The 18,290-nt window shown below is 39.5% G+C and overlaps 1 protein-coding gene and 1 long non-coding RNA gene across 3 annotated transcripts; one reads left to right on the plus strand and one right to left on the minus strand.

The window, feature by feature from the left end:
• Window positions 1-1,570: 1,570 nt before the first annotated feature.
• On the minus strand, window positions 1,571-18,019 carry phrf1 (PHD and ring finger domains 1). 2 transcript variants are annotated; one of them, XM_057329920.1, is made up of 18 exons: window positions 17,897-18,019; window positions 17,054-17,164; window positions 16,793-16,912; window positions 16,528-16,715; window positions 15,356-15,439; window positions 15,106-15,239; window positions 14,727-14,818; window positions 14,448-14,605; window positions 13,422-13,554; window positions 13,225-13,331; window positions 12,820-13,013; window positions 12,560-12,682; window positions 10,109-10,263; window positions 6,887-9,691; window positions 5,258-5,334; window positions 4,190-4,312; window positions 3,365-3,493; window positions 1,571-3,195 (listed from the first exon to the last, which is right to left on the minus strand). In XM_057329920.1, the coding sequence occupies exons 2-18, from the start codon at window positions 17,145-17,147 to the stop codon at window positions 3,040-3,042; spliced, it is 4,872 nt and encodes a 1,623-aa protein (XP_057185903.1). In that variant the 5' UTR covers window positions 17,148-17,164; window positions 17,897-18,019; the 3' UTR covers window positions 1,571-3,039. The 2 variants fall into 2 exon arrangements, with proteins under 2 accessions (XP_057185903.1, XP_057185904.1); XM_057329921.1 differs by lacking the exon at window positions 17,897-18,019 and having other exon boundaries at window positions 17,054-17,310.
• Window positions 4,176-8,996, plus strand: LOC130551906 (uncharacterized). The gene is made up of 3 exons (XR_008962660.1): window positions 4,176-4,283; window positions 4,642-4,762; window positions 8,891-8,996. It is a non-coding gene; the product is annotated as an uncharacterized LOC130551906 (long non-coding RNA).
• Window positions 18,020-18,290: the final 271 nt, after the last annotated feature.

The raw sequence follows: 18,290 nt of genomic DNA on the forward strand, positions 1-18,290 counted from the left end.
CACTTAAAATAACACCAAATTTCGAAATTTACTGCCAAAATGCAGTCTTACGCAAAGCATGCTGGGAACTGGAAATCCCCCTCAACCAGTCATGTTGAATTAACTTGTTTATATTAAGTAAACTCAACAATAGGTCCAATATTACAGGGTTTTGCGTTCTACTCAACAATATTAAGTCGACCCGTCAAACACTCGTTAAGCCAACAGTACTACATTTCTAGTATAACATAGTTAACTTACGTTAATGTAGTTACTTGCATTCTTTATGTACTGTGAACAAGGATGGGTTTAGTAAAACTAACAACAGCGACAGTTCATTTTTTTGAGTGTTTAGAAGGGGTGACTCTTCATAGAACATAAAACAGTTATTTTATTTAAATTTCCATGTGCCCATTTATGAAGAATATGGATGGTTATGGATGTGACACTTACCTGACTATGGAAAATGTTTTAAAAACACAAAAAAGTGCTTAAACCACCAAATATTGACATCTGACCTATCAGTACGGTAAAAACTTGTTGTTCATCGTAAGGCTGACATTTGCATGGAATTGCCCATGTGTAAAACACAAACCAAATGTGTAACTTTCCCAGTTACTGGCCAAGCTCTAAAAAGGAAAAGATCAGCCAATGACCATTATTAATCCACCTGTCTGATATATCACCTTTAACTTTTGAAAGTAGACTACAGCAGAGCTTTCAAAAATACTCCTTACACATCCCAATTCTATTTAGTATATATTATGTACTATGGTGGTTTTTCTACCACAGTATTAAGTTTTTATAAGTATTTATATTATTGTATTAAGTTTTTCTATTATTGATTGAGTTTTTATATGAAACAATGCATTTAAACTAGCTATAGCTATAGGTCTCACACACTTCTCTAACACAGAAAAGGCTATGAGTCTCATAGTAAACAGGCCAAGTTGAACATTAAACAGCACCATAAGACACACTATATACAGCACCATAAGACATCCTTTGCACGCAATCGCTTGGAGCACACACACACAATATGTACTCTTCACACGAGATCTAGGGGTAGTAAATGTCAATATGACATACATTCGCATTTCAGAGATGGATGTGTTTGTCTGTCATACAGTAGCAACTAACAAAATGACATACATCTACATTTTAAAGATGGATGTATGTATATATATATTTTAATCCTTTAAAAGGTTGCGACACAGTTAAAAGTTAACGTAAGAAGTTTGATATATAACTGTGGCAAGTCAAAAGAGGATGGGCAAACAAAAATAAGTGAGGTCATGTAGAACCTGATTGGGAGATGATGTCAGGTAAATATGATTGGTTTAATCGTGATTAAATGGTGATAACGACTTGAGAACAGGGTATAAAAGATGGGAGTCAGAAGTGTAATTGTTGGGCATCTTCAGATGAACTCTGTATGTCTCACTTTGCTTGCTCGAGCAAATAAAGATTGAAACCTCTTGAAACCTGGCTCTCTGGTCTTCGTGAATTCTTTCAACATTGGCTGATCAACTTTTCGCCACTACAGTACATACAGACTATTCTTATTCAAAATATCTCTTTAAACAGCAAACCGTGTCAAAGAAACAGATTTTTTAATTAAATAACGTATTTAATACAATTATTTACAAAACAGCAACATGGATGCTTCCGATTCACAATTCCATCCCCACGCAGTATGCCACTGAAAAACAGGCCAATCATTCTCAACGTGAGATGTTACCAAATGAGAAAAACCACCTGCAAAATATTACAATCCACTCAAACATTTAAAATCATCAGTGGAAACCATTAGAAAACAAAACATTTGAATTACACTTTTTTCAACAGATTTTTTCTTAGTAATCCATGAATGGGGAAAACGTACATTTACAAAACATCTCATTTCAAAGGCAAATCTTTTGAGTCAACTTGCCTTTTAGAAGCAGCCACAATTATGCTTTCTGCCAATCATGAGGGTACATTTTCATTTTTAAACATACAGTCCTCATATAAACGCCAAAACAAACAAGAAAAAAGCTAAATCAAAAAGAAAATCTGCCATACAGTTCAGTACAGCTCATATTCATGTCTATATTTCAACTTAACAAAAAGAATTGTTCATGTGCGCCATTGGAGAACCTTGTATATGACTTTATTTACATGATATAACCTGAATGACATGAAGCCACCGGAGTGTCTTCCGAGTGAATCTATTGCATGTTCTTCGGTTAAATGTGTAAACTGCATTGCTTGAAACACCAATTTGCTTTTAGAGTCTCACGAAGTCTCAACATCAGTAATTGTATTCTTATCATAATCCAAATAAATAATCTTTTGCAAACACCATTATGTCACGTATAAGTCCGCTGATGTTAACAAGGCATCACTTCCTGTGAAGTCGTTTCTAATGATTTCCACAAAACAATGTGCACAATCTGATATAACATAACTTTCTTCCATTATCATTATTATTCTTCAAAAAAAAAGAGATTTTAGGGTCTTTCAATGTTGACAGTTCTCCAAAGTTACAGGTGGGACGGAACTTATTTCCGAACAGAGGTTAACTGTGTGGCATATTGTTGATGACGACCATAAAAAACTGTCTGTGAAAGTACAAAAACAAAAATGTGATAATCTACTTACAAATCAGCATATGACAGTATTTCATTATCGCCCCATAGGTTTCAATTGTACGTGCGTCGGTTTCACTGATACTCGCGGTCTTCAGTATTGTTTTCGCATACAGCCTAACGTGTACTGAACTTTTATCTTCAACTCAACACCCTTGAGAGCTTTTAAACAATGGAGAATATTATAGACATTAAACATATTTTATACGTCAGACACACTCGCTGAAAACTGAAAAGACACTTTCTTTCCGAATCATCTTGACAATCAAAGAAAAACATACAAACGATCAAAAACGTTCACCTGAAAACAAGACTGAGCCCTTAAAGTTTCCAGTTTCACTGTAGAAATTCCCCGTTAAAAAACATTCAAATGAAACCCACAGCCACCGAGCTGTTTGCTAAAGACACCGTTTGGTACAGACGTGGCTCCTCATGTGGACGTTTGCATGTTTTTTGGCTCTGCGCGTTGGCTCTGTTCGCTGTCCTCTTTCTTGTGTTTTCTTGCGTGTTTATACTTATCCACATAGGCTTTGACCAGGTGAGCGACTTTCACGGGGTTAATCTCGCCGCTCTTGCTGTGACACACCTTAAACGGGAGAAACATATAGGGTTATTCCATACAATAACATGACAAAGCACACTGAGGCGGAACTAAACAGTCCTGCATGTTTATTTATATCCAATTGTCTCAGTAACGCAGGTGTTAGCTGGAGTTACTCCAGGTCTTAAGAGGAAATGACTCGATGAAATCTCACCTTCTGAACGGCCTTACGCAAGATCTCCTTGTACTCTTCTTTAGTAATGTCTCTTTTCTGATAGAAGGGTTTAATGGCCAGTTTCACCTCTTCTATGGCCCGTTCCTGCATTTGAAGTTTCGTCATGTACTAGAAAAACACAAATGATCAAAATGTTCATAAATGCAATGCCATCATTTAGCACATAAACCATTCAAGAAACACCACGAATTCTGAGGTTGGGATGATATATGCTTCTGTAGAAGTCGTGGGTGAACGTAACGTAAAACCCATATCAAAATCTCAGTACTACACTACCCATAATCCTGAAGTGAAATCCACCAATCAGAGCAGTTGCTGGTACAGTGAAAATGGGAATGGCAGCAAGCAGGTTTGTGCTGAATTCTGTGAGCGACTACGCAACATGTTTTTTAATGCAGTTTTATTTCAATATTTAGATAGAACAACAAAGCACTGGATTTGTCCATCATGACGGCAACTATTGGAGCATTTTACCTGGATATAGCCACCCTTAAATGTCACATAAAACAACACACTGTGGTTGGTTGCTTATCCTGTCCCCTCTTCCTGCTTAAGGGGGCGGTTCTTAGTTAGACGAGTTTCAATGTAATATATTGAGTTTGATTCGGTTTAAGACGTGTAACATTTTAATTTAGAGTTGTACTATTGAGTTGTACTCGGTGCTCCACACCGAACGTTCATCAAGATCATAAGGGCAATGTGCAATAGGACACCAAAGCGTGACAGATTGAAGAAGCTGCAGTTTATTTCGAGTGAACGCTGCTGATGTGCCTCTGTGTGGTTTAGTAACGTCAGCAGGCTCACCTTATCTTTCTGATGGGGGTCCTGTAATAGCTTTTCCTTGTGGGATTTTCGCCTGCTGGGTTCATCGTGCGACGGCGGACTGGAGACATTTGCTGTGAGTTTCTGTTCAGCCTGAGCTTTATCCTGTAATATGAAACAGATTTGGGATTACTGGACGAATAGACAAGTGGATTATGCAATTAATTTACTCAGGGTTAGGCTGGACTGTACATAAATCCTTTTAAGATTTATGAGGTGTGTCAAGTCTTCCTGTAATTTTCCAGCCTTTCCCTGAGGGGATGCAGAGCGAAAATGAATCGCAATCCATTGAGGACTAATTGTTGTCAAGTTGAAACTTATTTGTAATATTGTTTTATTTAATAACTTTGTATGATGCAGTGTTCTAGTCTTCATGATTCACATTAAAGAATGCAAACAGTTTCACTGACATGCAATGCATCAATTGCTTTTAGGAATCTTAGGGTTTCTTCGGGACACTTCTTGTGAAAGAGAGTTACCATACCCAGTCTAATGTTTACTTTCGTTTCTTCTGAACTGAGGCCTTACTGGCCTGCTTTCAGTTTCAGCTTCAAGGTTAGTGACAGTATTGCATCAGCATTGTTTTCACCTCCCACGGAGATCAAATTGCCATGTGTGCAAGAAAACAGTTTAGCGACGCCACCCACAGTTTGTCTGTAATAACTACATACTGAGGACAACACTGAGTTCATCCAAAAATGAAAATTCTTCATGTAATTGTTTTTCACACACCTATTTGCTCAATAAAACATTATTAACCCACGGATCACTTTTATTATGGATAAAGTATGTGCTTTTGGAGCTTCAAGACGTTGAATGCAATTTATAGAAATATTCATATTAAACGAATATGAAATGGTTCGTGTTCAACTGAAGCAAGCTTTTGTGAATAAATCATCAGACTTTCGTATTTTGGGTGCACTATTAAAAAACAATTATAAAACAATAAGGGGTTGATCCATTTTCAACATTTCAGACAGACAGAATACAAGAGTTTGTGAAAAAGGTTTCCTTCAAGAGTGATCCGAAACAGGTAGAAAGAGTGTGTACCTGACTGGAGGTTTGTTGTGCGACGGTAGACCTTCGAAAGCCATCCTGCTTCAGTTTCAGTTTGAAGAGAGCAATCTCTAAAAGAGAAAGAGAAAAGATTCAGGAACCAGAAAGACTTTTAAAAAGACAACGTTTCAAAATAAGAACAATTTAAGTAAAGCACAAAACAATACAAAAATGTTTGCATGCAAACCAATTTCTTTAGCTTTTATACATCTTAACCCTTGTATGGTGTTCATGTTTTTCTTCACAGGTCTGGTGGACCCACGGCATTATTTGTTTTGAAAAACCAATACAGACAAAAAAAGTATGTAAAAATACTGAGGTTTACCTCATCAAGTAGGGCTGTTCAACGATTAATCGTGATTAATCGCATCCAGAAAAAAAGGAAAAAGGTTTGTGTTTACATAATATATATCTGTGCACTTGCATACAAATGCACATTTTGTCATTATAAACACATACATGTAAATATTTAGAAAAGATTTGCATGTTTATATTTATGTACATTATATATATTTATTCATCTTTAAATTTGATATTTATTTTAAATATATACATGTATGTGTTCATAAATACAAAATTAATACGCACAGTGCACAGACATATATTTAGTCTTGCATAGCCAGACCTTAATACTGAAGGTCTGGGAACTTTGGCCGATTCACGAACGTGTCAAAAGTTTACAGCAACTATGTTTATGAGTTTATGCCGTGAACCTCGCACACTTATAAGAATGAAGCGTTTAGTCGATTGTGATGAATTCTTATTGCAACCAATGTAAACACGACAGCTTACTACTTCGATCAGACGGCTTTGTGTCGTTTCCAGGCGGACGGTTAAAGAAAGTAACACGCACTTCTCCCAGAAATCCTGTAAAATTCAACCAATCAGATGACGACTTCGAACATACTGAAGTGTTTCCAGAAAAGTGTTTCTTATGCATCAGACGTTCAGCCAACGGTCCGTGGATGTGACGTCTGAGGCTGAGACAAACATATGTTATTATAAACACAAACTTTTAAAATGGATGTGAATAATCGTGATTAATCATTGAACAGCCCTATTATCAAGCAACAGACATCATATATGGCTAATATTTGTAATTTATCTCAGTCCTCAGTAAAATCATATTAATTAATAAAAATAAACTTTTGGGGTAAAAAATGCGCCAAGAAAGGTAAATCTGATGTATCTTGAATAAACATAAATGTCTGAGGTTGAAAAACAAATATAATCCCATCTCAATCCCAAGCTTTCCATTGACGTATGATATGTTAGGATAGGACAATATTAGGAAGAAACAGGTTTGTTTTAGCGCTCTCTATTGGCTTACCGCTGTAATGACGTTGTGGAGAGTAGATGAACCCGAAAGCGGAAATTCTAAGCTTTACATAGAGACTAAACATATTTTGATATATTTACGGTAGGAAATTATCTTCACGTAATATCCTATAATGATTTTTGTCATAAAAGAAAAATCTAAAATTTTGACCCATACAATGCGTTTTCGGCTTTTGCGACAAATACACCTGTGCTACTTAAGGCTGGTTTTGTGGCCCAGGGTCACATTTATCCTGTTAAAAGTACACTTTTGATGGTCTTGACATTAAAAGGCCATTTACTCACTGCTCTGTTTTTCAGATGAGGGTGCTTCTGGTTCTTTCAGATTCCAGGTGACTCTCTTTCCCTGTGATTTGGACTTCATACCACCTGTGACAGATTCTATCATCGTCTTATTCTCACACTGAGCTTCTTCAGCAGAAGACTTGATGTTGACAGCGTCTGTTGAGTCAGCCGCAGAGCTCTCGCTCATCTCCTTCTTAATGAAATCCAAATTGTCAATCAAGTAGTCAACATTGATATCATCATCAGACGTATCAACAGGTTCCTGTTTTATTGGGTCTTCTGATGTCACCTCCATCTCGTCCATTAAAGGAGACAGGTCCATGCTCTCCTTCATACAGTTTTCAGAGTCTACGTCAGGCATTTCCAAACTGATGACAAGAGGGTTGTCACTGCAACACGGAGAATCCTCCTCATCAGGCCATATTTGCTCTATTTCTATGCTTTTTGGCCCAACGCTTCTTTCATCATCTTGGGTTTTCCCAAAATCAACAGCATCTAAATTCATTTCACTAGACTCTGGAGATTTTTCATTGAAGACGTCTGAAGAAGAAAACGTTTCTTGTTTCACGATATCTGATTCTGGTTCTTCACACGTGTTGAGCTCCTCCTCTTTCTTGATATCTTTTAACGCCTTCACTCCACCCATGGATGAAAGTTTCTCCTGTTTAATTTCTTCAACCCCAAACATTTTCATCTCATTCGACACGTTGGGAGAATCTTTGCTTTCAGTAAGTGTTTTGGTTGGGTCATCATGACTTGATGACCCAACATCAGGGGTTGGTATCTCTACAGACTGCACCTCTTGTTTAACTGATGGTAATGAAACCGTATTTTTGCTCTTGTGTGCTCTTGAATCTTTTTCTCTTTTCGAGGGGGTTGTAGTCTTGTTTACAGCAGCCTCTGTCATGTTCTTGCTCTTCTCTCTACGTCTATCGCTCTCCAATCGATCCTCCCGCCGCCTTCGTTCTCTAGAAGTTGATCTTGACTTGTGCCTCTTTGACCTCTCACCGCAATCTTTTGACGTCCTCCTCCTCTCTCTTGATCTCGATCTTGATCTAGAAAACGATCGTGATCGCCTTATTTCTTTCGACCTCTTTCTTCTCGCTCGCCCTCGGCTGTCAATCTTCTCATGGCTTTTCCGGCTCGGCTTCCTCTCTCTGCTGCTAGAGTTAGACGAGCTCCTCCTGTCTCTCGACCGTGGGCGTTTCCTATCCCTGGATCTAGAGCGAGATCTTTGTCTCTCTTTCGATTTGGAATGCAGCCGATCTCTTGAGTTTGAGCGTGACCTGCGTTTGTCTTTGGACCTTGAGTGTTTCTTTTTGTGCGTGTCTTTAGATGGACTTTGGGAACTGGACGGCGACCTCCTTCTGGATTGCGACTTGTGAGATGTTTTCTCCTCCTTCGCTACATTAGTAGCATTTAAAGGAGCACTGACTCCGGGGAGCTCTTTACAAACACTGTTTCCTTGCTGTGGATTTACTGGAATCTCCTTTTTTGGAGGCGTCGACTGTGGATTGACAAGCGGAGGTCCATCTTCAGGCTCGGACTTTACTTCGGTCTTCACACTGCATGTCAAACTTGATTCAGAAAGATCTTCTGAGTTTTTAATTGGGCTTTCTTGTGTGCCACCGTGATCGATTTCCATCCTTCCTTCTGAACTGCTAGAATCCACAACATGACCTCTTGAAGGTGTCTGAATTTGGGCGATGTCTGACTGAAGCACTACAGGACATATTTCAAAGCCTCTTTCTGGATCTACATCCATATGCTCAGATCTGATTTGATGACAGGCATCCTCATTGGGTCCTGCTGGTATTCTAGACTCAGTTTTTTTAGTTCTAAAGTCAGAACCCTTATTTTCAGGTTCACTATCAGAAGAATCAGAGCCCGTAGGGTCGAAGGGGTCATAGACCTCCCTTTTGACCTCTTTAGATCGCGATTTTATAGACAACAGTGTCTGTTTACCTTTCTCATTTCTCTTAACCCTGCCTTCATTATTTCCAGGCGAAGTCCCTCCTGATGCAGAAAGTCGCCGAGCGTGCCACAGGTTTCCACTGGAGTTGATGCGGAAACTGACGGAGGAGGAGGAGGAGGGGCACGAGTTTGACGAGGCACCGAGTGAAGATGTGGTGGACGTGAAAGAGTTAGAAAACGTAGAGGAAGACCCGGTTCTGTCAGGTCTTTGCCTCTGAGCGTCCATTGTCCTGTTTGGCTGAGTGTTACTTGTCCCTTGTTGGTCAACAGTATGTTCCCTACCCGTATCGCCTGCTAAGGTGATCATAGAAGACTCTGGCAAGCTGTTGTTATTACTCCCTCTGCTATTATTTGTGCTGGATGTACCTTCTTTTTTAATTTTTGGTATCCTGGGTAATATAGAAACATCCACCCATACGGGTTTGGGAGGGGGCTTTTTTACAGGCGGCTGTCGGCTGGTGCTGCCCTTGTCTTGATGTTGAGGGTCAGAAAGGCTGTTTAATTCTCTAATCCCATTTCCAGGTCTCTGCGTATTTAAGGCAACCGGTCTAGGCGGAGGACCCGGGTTCAAGTGAGGATTCGCCGCTGAAGATGGGTGAGAGTAAGGAAAATGAGGAGAAGGTACGGGTGGACACGGAGATGTGGGAGTTTGTGGTATGGAACAGGGACTTGGGGAGGTGTGCGCTGATGGGGGTCTCCTCAAGGGGCTAGAGGAAGGACCACCAGCCCCTCCACTGGTGTGGAAAGGACTTGTTTCTGAGTCTGGCGGGTTTGCTCCTTCCCCTGAGCTTGATCCGCTTGGGGTAGTGCTCCTTGGCAAGGACAGGCACACTGTAATTCAAAAGAATGAACACAGATGATCACAAACTAATAGCTGGTGAACCACTAGATGAGAAATTGAGGAATTGTCCCATAACGTACTGTGAAAGTTATATTGGCAAGCAATATGCTTTTTTAAAAAGTGATTTTTTTTACTTCATGACAAGTAATACATTACTTCTTTTTGTGCCACCTTTCAGAATCATAGCTCTATGTCATACCATAAAGTGTATTTAGGCAGTATATTTTCTAAGTATATTTTTCCCCTAACATCCCTCCTTACCCTTGTCCTTGTCTTCAGCTATTACAAAAATTACAGTTATAGGTTTAAAATGTACTAGCATGAGTAGTGACTGTAAAGCAGTTTTGAGGATTATAGGATTATAATATTCACTACCATTAATTTAGGGTAAAAAACGCATGGATTACCAGGTCTGGTAGATTTGAGAGAGCCGTCCCTGTTGATGACCACATTAGAACTGTCCATGAGAAGCATGCTCTGACCACTGAGAATACTCCCCAGCAGGTCAGATACAGGGCCTGCTGCTGCAACCTCTTCTGCCTGTGGGATACTCAGACCATGCCTAGAACAAAAAAAGAAAAATAACCTAGGAGTTTCATTCTGTCTATGTATATCTTTAAGATTTTAAACACATTATAATAACATGTGCTCTTTTAAGACAAGTCAAAGTGTTCATTTTTATTTTCTCAAGATTTTACCTACGGAAACAATATTAAAATGTTTACTTCAAAAAAGGATGGTAACAGGACTAGGGTTGGGTACCGGACTCGGTACTTTTAAGGGCACCGACCGAATTGATTCACATTAAATCACTCGGTGCCAAATTTCGGTACCTGAGAACACCGAATTCCAGGTACCGTATTGGTACCGGTACCGGCTAAAAAGTGAACAGTACCCAACCCCAAACAGGACTGACAATTGGTGATGAAAATGATCATGGATTCCATGTCAAATCATACTGTAGTGTACAATAAACTTTCAACACTGTTACCTTTTTAAAAGCATGGTTTTATCTCCAAAAATATTAAAATATACTAGTTTGCCTAAAGACTTGATTCATTACAGATGCTACAAAATCAGGTATGTATGACCAAATAAACCACAAATTAATATACAGTATGATACTCTAATTAATAGTTTTAATAAGAAACTTGCTATAACCAAAATGGTAGGAATCAGGATTACTGCAGGTTTCACAAAGTCAAATGTAAGACTTTTTAAGACCTTTTTTAGACCTGTATCACAACATAAAAAACCGCAGACACAACATTCCCAAATCAATTTCTTTCTTGCATACGAAGCAGTAGGCTTCAAAAACGTTGTTAGCAAATGGCTGTAGCCAAGCCTTAAACTCGGTTCTTTCAAGCCATGACCACAAAACATACAGTTCAGATCATATCACAGAGTTTGTGTCATGATTAGGGTTGGGTACCGAAACCAACCAATATATCCCGTATGTAACTGGACCGAATCATAACGCAGATTTCGGTGCCACTTAAATGCTGACTGAGCCGTTGATTGAGACAAGTGTAACTGTACGTGTACAACATTCCAAATATAGTCATCATTCCCATCATTCCTTACTCCTTCAAAGGGCACAGCCCTTGCAGTTTAGACTTTGTAGTGATTCTTTGGCAAAGGGAGCGACATAATTTCCTCTGTCTGAGTTCAACACATGCGCAATAAAAATGAGTATGTGTGCTCTACCAGACCGTCAGAGGGCAGTGCTGAGTCACGTCATTCACAGACCCACTGCAAATTAATGATTGAGGAAGTGTTTTCACCATTGCAAACAATCCGAGCAAACAGCAAGACAACCACACAGTATGAAGAAGGGTGTGCTTCTTAACTTACTGTCCTTGGTTTCAGCGTGCCGGTTTTGTATCATTCTTCGTCGACAACGGCACACTGCACACTTTCTGTGTGTGTATTGACCCCTAGTGGACTAGTGCACTTTTTCGCGCATGCGCTGTTGTATGCGGCACGTGCGCGGTCTCCAAAAATGGGCTGCACACGGACGGGGTGTGCGAAAGACCGCGGACCCTTCTGATGACGAAAATTGCGTCATGCAGACGGCGCGTGAACCCGGACGGACGGACCATACTTCGGCCTTAAATGTACTTAATCTGTTGATGTATTCAACGCATTTTCTGCCCATATTTCATACACAACTATGGTGAGCATTTAGTTGTAGCTGGAGGGTAAACAGTAAGCACTATTTCTAGCAATGTTAGTGTCCATGCTCATTTCACATTCACTTAAAACTTTAATTGTGAATTTGTTGTGTTTTTTCTATTGAATATATTGTTCTTTAATGTCATCCACCAGTGTTTTGTGGCTCTTTTTTAAAAGTATCGATTTAGGCACCGGTACCGTTTGAAAAGTATCGTTTTTGCACCGGTATCGGAAAAATAAAACGATAACACAACCCTAGTCACGATTCGGATAATTTTTCGGATCAGCAAAAAATTGGGGAAAAACTTAACTTTTTCATTTACCTTTCAAAACCCTTTTACTTTCAACAATAGTAAATGAATAAATAGTGTTTACATCAAGTGTTTCTGAGAATGTGTGTGGGGAGAATTTCATTAGATTTTCAAAACAAGTTTCTAAAATATACTTGCAGAAACTTTGGAATTTAAGATTTTTGTTACATGATTGCTAGACTGTTTAAGACCCCACGGAAACCCTGAGGAATGAATTTCTCCCAGAATCATTTAAATAGTTTTACATGAACTGTTAATATTATCATTATTTTATCAGAAAATGTGATGGGTTTTTGTTACAGGTCAAATTGGGTGACCGCAGATTGAGGATAAGTACCTAACAAAAGTTTGTCCAGCATGTCTTGTAGTTACCTGGAGAGGTCAGCAGTAATAGGACGGGCCACAGGCTGATGGGACCGCAGGGCAGAACGGGACAGACCGCGGCGTTTGGCATCCAAAACAGAGGGTGGTGTTGGAACTTGAATCTCATCTTCCCTATCCAGGTCAGCATAAATAAATACAATGTGTGTGTTAAACATGATCGGCCACACAGGTTCATTTACATAAATGGTTCATTAAAAGACAATCCACCAAAAACAAAATATAGCAAATTATTCTTTGCAGTGCGGTACCTGTCATCAAATGGGTCAAGATCAAAAGGATCTCCATACACAGAGAGAGAGGCTGCTCCGATTTCTGCCCGCATGCTTCCTAAACTGTTCTCAGATGGCCGATAAACTGAAGGGATGAGTGAACCAGATCTGGCCTTTTTAATCCCTAAATTCTGTGCAATACGACCTCTGGAATTGGTTTCCTTCCTTTTAACCTGAAATTGCAAAAATATTTCAATTATATTTTTAGGCCAGGGCCCAGAACTTCAAACCTGCTTTTGTCACTGCACTTCATGACACCAAAATAACAGTATTGGACAAAATTTGACGATTCTTAACAGCTTTGGCTGTATCATCACATATCAGAAAAGCAGATTTCACTTGCAAGTGTGTTGTATCTTTAATGTATAAATCGTCTCAACTTACCAGTTTTCGTCTAAATTTTGACCTCCTCACTTTGCGTTTCCGCCTCTTAACCCCTAGGTTTGTTTTTCCTACCGTCAGGGATTTGCCATTGGTTTTCCTTCGTTTAGCTATTGATCAAAATGAGAGTCACATTAGAAACAGAACAACTACACCTCAATATACTAACAAATACTAAAATCTCAAAGGTTTTGTCCCACCTGTCTTCCTCCTCCGGCGGGATTTGGCACGGGGAGTGAGGTCTCGCACGTACACGGCTGTGTTGAGACCAGCCACTACAGCGTTAATGGTCTCATCCAACCACGTGGACTGCATCAGATATCTGGGCGTGAGCTAACACACAAAAAAGACACACAATCACTCAACAGGGCTGCACATCATGGATCTCATAGCAGAGCACTGCACAACACATTCACACAGTTCACTGTAAATGTCATCACTGTTGTGTACTTTAAAATACAAGAATGCACTAGATACCTGACCAGTCAATAAACATAGCAGCAATCCACAAACAATCACTTCAAACATTAATTCTGGTCCCTAAGCTCTCCTCACTAACAAAAACATCACATAACCAAAACCTTTTACTCAAGTAATTGAGCGCAGCTGTAACACGTCAGAGGAGACCTGGCCCTGCCGGCTGAGTCTGGTTTCTCCTGAGGTTTTTCTCTCAGTTTATTCAGCATTGTAGTTTGAGTTCCTCGCCACTGAGCTGTGTTGACATGCTCACCGAGAGACTGATGACATCAGATTAGTTTAAGATTCTGTAAACTCCATTAACACTGCTTACTACAATGGTCTTAGTCCTTCTTTAACATGTACTGTATTGTCTTTTACCTTTCCTCTGTGTTTTTCTTTTTGTTTAGTTCTTTCTTCCTGTAAAGCTGCTTTAAAACAATGCAACACTGTAAAAAGCGATATGTACATAAAATTGATTTGAATTAAAGAAGACTTAATTGACTAAAGTAAGTTAATGGGATATTTTTACCCACAAGATGAAAACTGTAAGCCAAAATGCTTGCACAACTCCCGTCAAAAACCACATTGATTCATCAGTGTGGCTATTATTAACTGCGATCATCCAGTAAAGTTGATTAAACTTAAAAACACAGCAATCAAACCTGATTCGTCATTATATTAGCACAAATCTCAGCCCAGCAATGCAATCAGTTACGAAATTAATGCACATTTGTGATTAGACAGCCGAGCAAAAGCGTCATGCAAACCTCCGCTGCTGTTCGTGCCTGCGTGATGCGACGCCTGTTAACGTTGGCCCGAACCCGTTCGCTGTGCTGGGTCCGCGCGATAGCTCGGGTGGGTCTGGATTGCGAACGGCTGGTGGTGGGCAGAGAGCTGCTCTCCTCCTCGCTGACCTGATTTGACCCTGAAACAGCGAACAAGATATCAGCAGATATTATTGATTAGCAGATCTTAAATGACTAATGAAACGAGCTGAGAGTTTTGTTAATATAATGAGTTATTTTGGAAGGTGAGATATGAATTACCTGAGCTGCGGTTGTTGGCGATGCATTCGGGGCAGAACCATTCCTCTACAGGTACAGCATCCAAAGGCGGTGTAAGACATTCCATGTGATACCTTCAATAATAAAACAGAAGTCAGTATGGATAATAAAATGGGCGGGGCTTAGAGCATCTATAACTGGTATAACGCATCTTAATCAAGTATTTACAATTTAAAAGCTATTGCACTTTCTTAATGTCATTATTGAGGTGTAAATTATTGCGTAATTATAACGTATTTGAATGCAAAATGAGAGAGAATAAAATGAAAGAACTTTTTTGTCTCATGTCATGGAGTACTGTTAGCTAGAAGCATTTTTTATAAAAATGCACTGCGAAGTAAAGTTTTGATAGATGTCTTACCCGGCATCACAGCCATCACAAAGCAGGAGGCGATCTTCACGGTCTCGACCGCCGCATACCTCACAGCTGGTCTGATCCAAGTCCACATCCACCTGCTCCTCCTGCCCAAGTTTTACCGGTTTCTGGATTGCAATCTACTCAAACGCATATACACTCCCCATTATTACTTCCATTTCAACAACACACTGTAAAACAATGCTAAATGCTGTGTAAAAATGCTACTGATGGAAAAACGTATCAAGTGACTCACTGTTTTTTGAACTTTCCCGCCATGACACTTTCTCAGGAGAATGTTATTGAAGACTTTCCGGTCCACGGGACATGAGTTGGCATTCTAAAAAAGATAAAAGAAAACAAACCTGCTGTAACTGTATCTATGAAGAGCAAAGCAACAACTGGAGAGTTATTTCAGTATGTCTGTCAGTGTACAAGCGTGCCTTTTAGATAAAATGCTAAATAATTGTATAGAATCATTGACTACATTTACATGGCCAATAATATTTGATATACTGATGAGAGTCACATATAAACATGGAGCTAAATTTAACACTTAAGACCTTTTTAAGACCTCATCGCCACTTCAAGTTTTAACCGGTTAAATTGGCGACACTTTAACTTACATTTACCATGTACTGATTGTAAGATTGTTGTAAGCACAACTAAACGGTCTTAGTTTGTGATAACTCCTTATTAATGCAACATGATTCAGAAGGGTGGGAACGAAGCACACGAGAACTAAAGGCTTGTACACACCGGGACAATAATCACACGTGTTTATCGCCGACATATAACGCCTCGTGACTAAACAAAGGGTGCCAATGTGAGTGTGCACACCGACGTACAAAACGGCAAGTGTAAAAGTGTCCTTTTTTTGACGCGCCGCGTTAAAAACTGGCCGACCAATGAGATTGCAGCTTTTGTTCACGTGCCTGGAGCTGGTGAAGTTAAAGTAAAACACGACTTGGTGGCGCTCAGGCACAAAATGGTCTTGCCGAGCACACATTCATACCAACGACGAAGAGGAAGTAAGCAAGATGAATTCTTCTTCTGTGTGACAAGCAAGTGTCAGAAGCATAAAGTTGCGCAGCGCCACAAAAGAGTATAGATAGCAAAAGGCGAAACTATGTGATAATATATGATGACAAAATCCTTTGCTCGCTTTAAACCATGTCAATTATTATCAAGCATTTTCACCCCAAAATGGCTACGCTATTTCCCAAAAAGCACCTGAGTTTCACCTCTTGGTATCAAAACTCTTTGGCGCCACCTTGTGTACCGGGGTATTTTCTTTTTTGGGTGAACTATCACTTTAATACTTCGATTCAAAATGTAATGCAAATTTCACGTTCAGAATAAGCATTGTGACTCGAGAACATAATTTTGAGAAAGAAACCAGTAATCAATCAATCTAATCAATCTTACGTTTGACCATTCCAGAATACAGTCCAGGCAGAAGTAATGCTCGCAGCCCTCTGGCGTGGCCACAGGCTGCTCGTGGAATGAGTTCAGGCAGATGGAACATTTCTCCGAGTCCTCATCTGAGCTCAAGTCCACTGCATCAGCGGCAACATTTCCTACAGCTCCCTCCAGGACCTTACCAGAGTCCTCATCTGAAGATGCAGACAGCCATAAGATCATCTGACAAAGTCAACCTACTCAACACATTACACGGATAATTAATTCTTACCTTCACTGTCATCCTCCTCTTCATCTTCCTCCTCGCCATCCAAAATTTCCTCTTCGGAAGCATCTTCCTCGCTGTTCGTCTCTCCCTCATCTGATTCTCCTCCATCTTCTGAATTGTCTTCTGAAATTTGATGGCATGCAGCCAAGAGGTTTAGCATAAAAAGTGACATAATTAACAACACAGCATACAGGAAAACTGGAGTACGAGGAGACAGAAACTGACTGGTCTAGCCGTTGATGCAAACAAAGCTTGTGTACTAACCATCATCAGAGACGATGGACATGGCAGGTCTTTTGCCTTTTCCGTGGGAGACGTTTCTGTTGATCAGCTCATCTTGACTGTCCTCTTCATCCATGGTTATGCATCAGTCTACTGTAAATAACACAATACTGAACAATCAGCAGGGTTTTATATGAATTGTACACACATTTAAATTCAATGTCAACACAGAATAAACATCACCTACTGAATAAAGATGATCAATGTGTAGCATCACACATTGGCAAAATGTCAGCTTAAACATATTCAGATCAAAAGCCTTTTGCATTTATACTCATATAACAGTTACATTAACTACACGCCTACTAAATCCGTGCTACTGACACAGAAACTATCGACAACACAAACCACTGATTTGGATCACTATTTACACAACACAACTTAGGTCCCTCAGAAACGCTTCTGCACTGTCATTTTAATGTTCAATGCACGCGAGAGTCAATTCTTTATTTATTTGATAACACACAATGTTGATTTCGACGTTAACGGCTAACAACAGGCTAGCTAACAAAAACAGCTCAAGTTAATTAAAATAAGCAAAAAAACTCCAACGAGGTCTCAATAGGAAGCATTTTAAACATTAAAATGTTTTAAATTAAGGTCAGCTACAGTAAAGTGTTAACCTAAAGCACTTGCATTAAAGCTACGGCTAAATGCTAAAGCTAACACGCTAGATGTGTTTCTTGTCTTCAGTCTAAATTTAACTCGTCGGCTATTTTTGTATTAATTCATGTGCAAGTCGTTTAAAAACAGCTTTTATATGCGATACAAGTCTCCTTTTTTGAATGAATTGGGGAGCTTATAATGTTAGTTATTTGTACCTACCCAGTTAGGTTGTGTAGGACATTATTTGTGTTTTGAAGTCCACATAGCGTTTGTCTTTGACGCTGCCGGCTGAGGAATGTACGATGCTACTATGGTGAAGACACGGCTCATGAATATTAATTACGGTTCGTGACGTTACCCAGTAGACTTTAAGTGATTAGCCTAATAGATCCTGCTATGTTGAAGGTTTGGCTTGTACATAGTCATTGTGAAGGTTACTAAGCGAATTCAATTAATATTCATGAGCTAGTTTTAATATTTGAAGACCGCTGAACCAATTTTTATGACAACAGCAGTTCAACGATTTAGCAGGTACATTTCGTTTAGTTAATTTAGTGAGCGTTGGTTGCTTGTGTTTAGGTCTCTCATTTTCATATTATTAATAATTACGATG

The sequence above is a fragment of the Triplophysa rosa genome, linkage group LG3 (genome assembly GCF_024868665.1).
Source record: "Triplophysa rosa linkage group LG3, Trosa_1v2, whole genome shotgun sequence".
In the NCBI taxonomy this organism is placed as follows: Eukaryota; Metazoa; Chordata; class Actinopteri; order Cypriniformes; family Nemacheilidae; genus Triplophysa; species Triplophysa rosa.

Coding starts and splice junctions, on each gene's coding strand:
- phrf1 (XM_057329920.1), bottom strand. CDS start 17,147: ATGGATGAAGAGGACAGTCAAGATGAGCTGATCAACAGAAACGTCTCC. Junction 12,683..12,819: donor CTTGACCCATTTGATGACAG/GTACCGCACTGC, acceptor TGACCTGGATAG/GGAAGATGAGATTCAAGTTC. Junction 5,335..6,886: donor CTCATCTGAAAAACAGAGCA/GTGAGTAAATGG, acceptor TTTCTCTTTTAG/AGATTGCTCTCTTCAAACTG.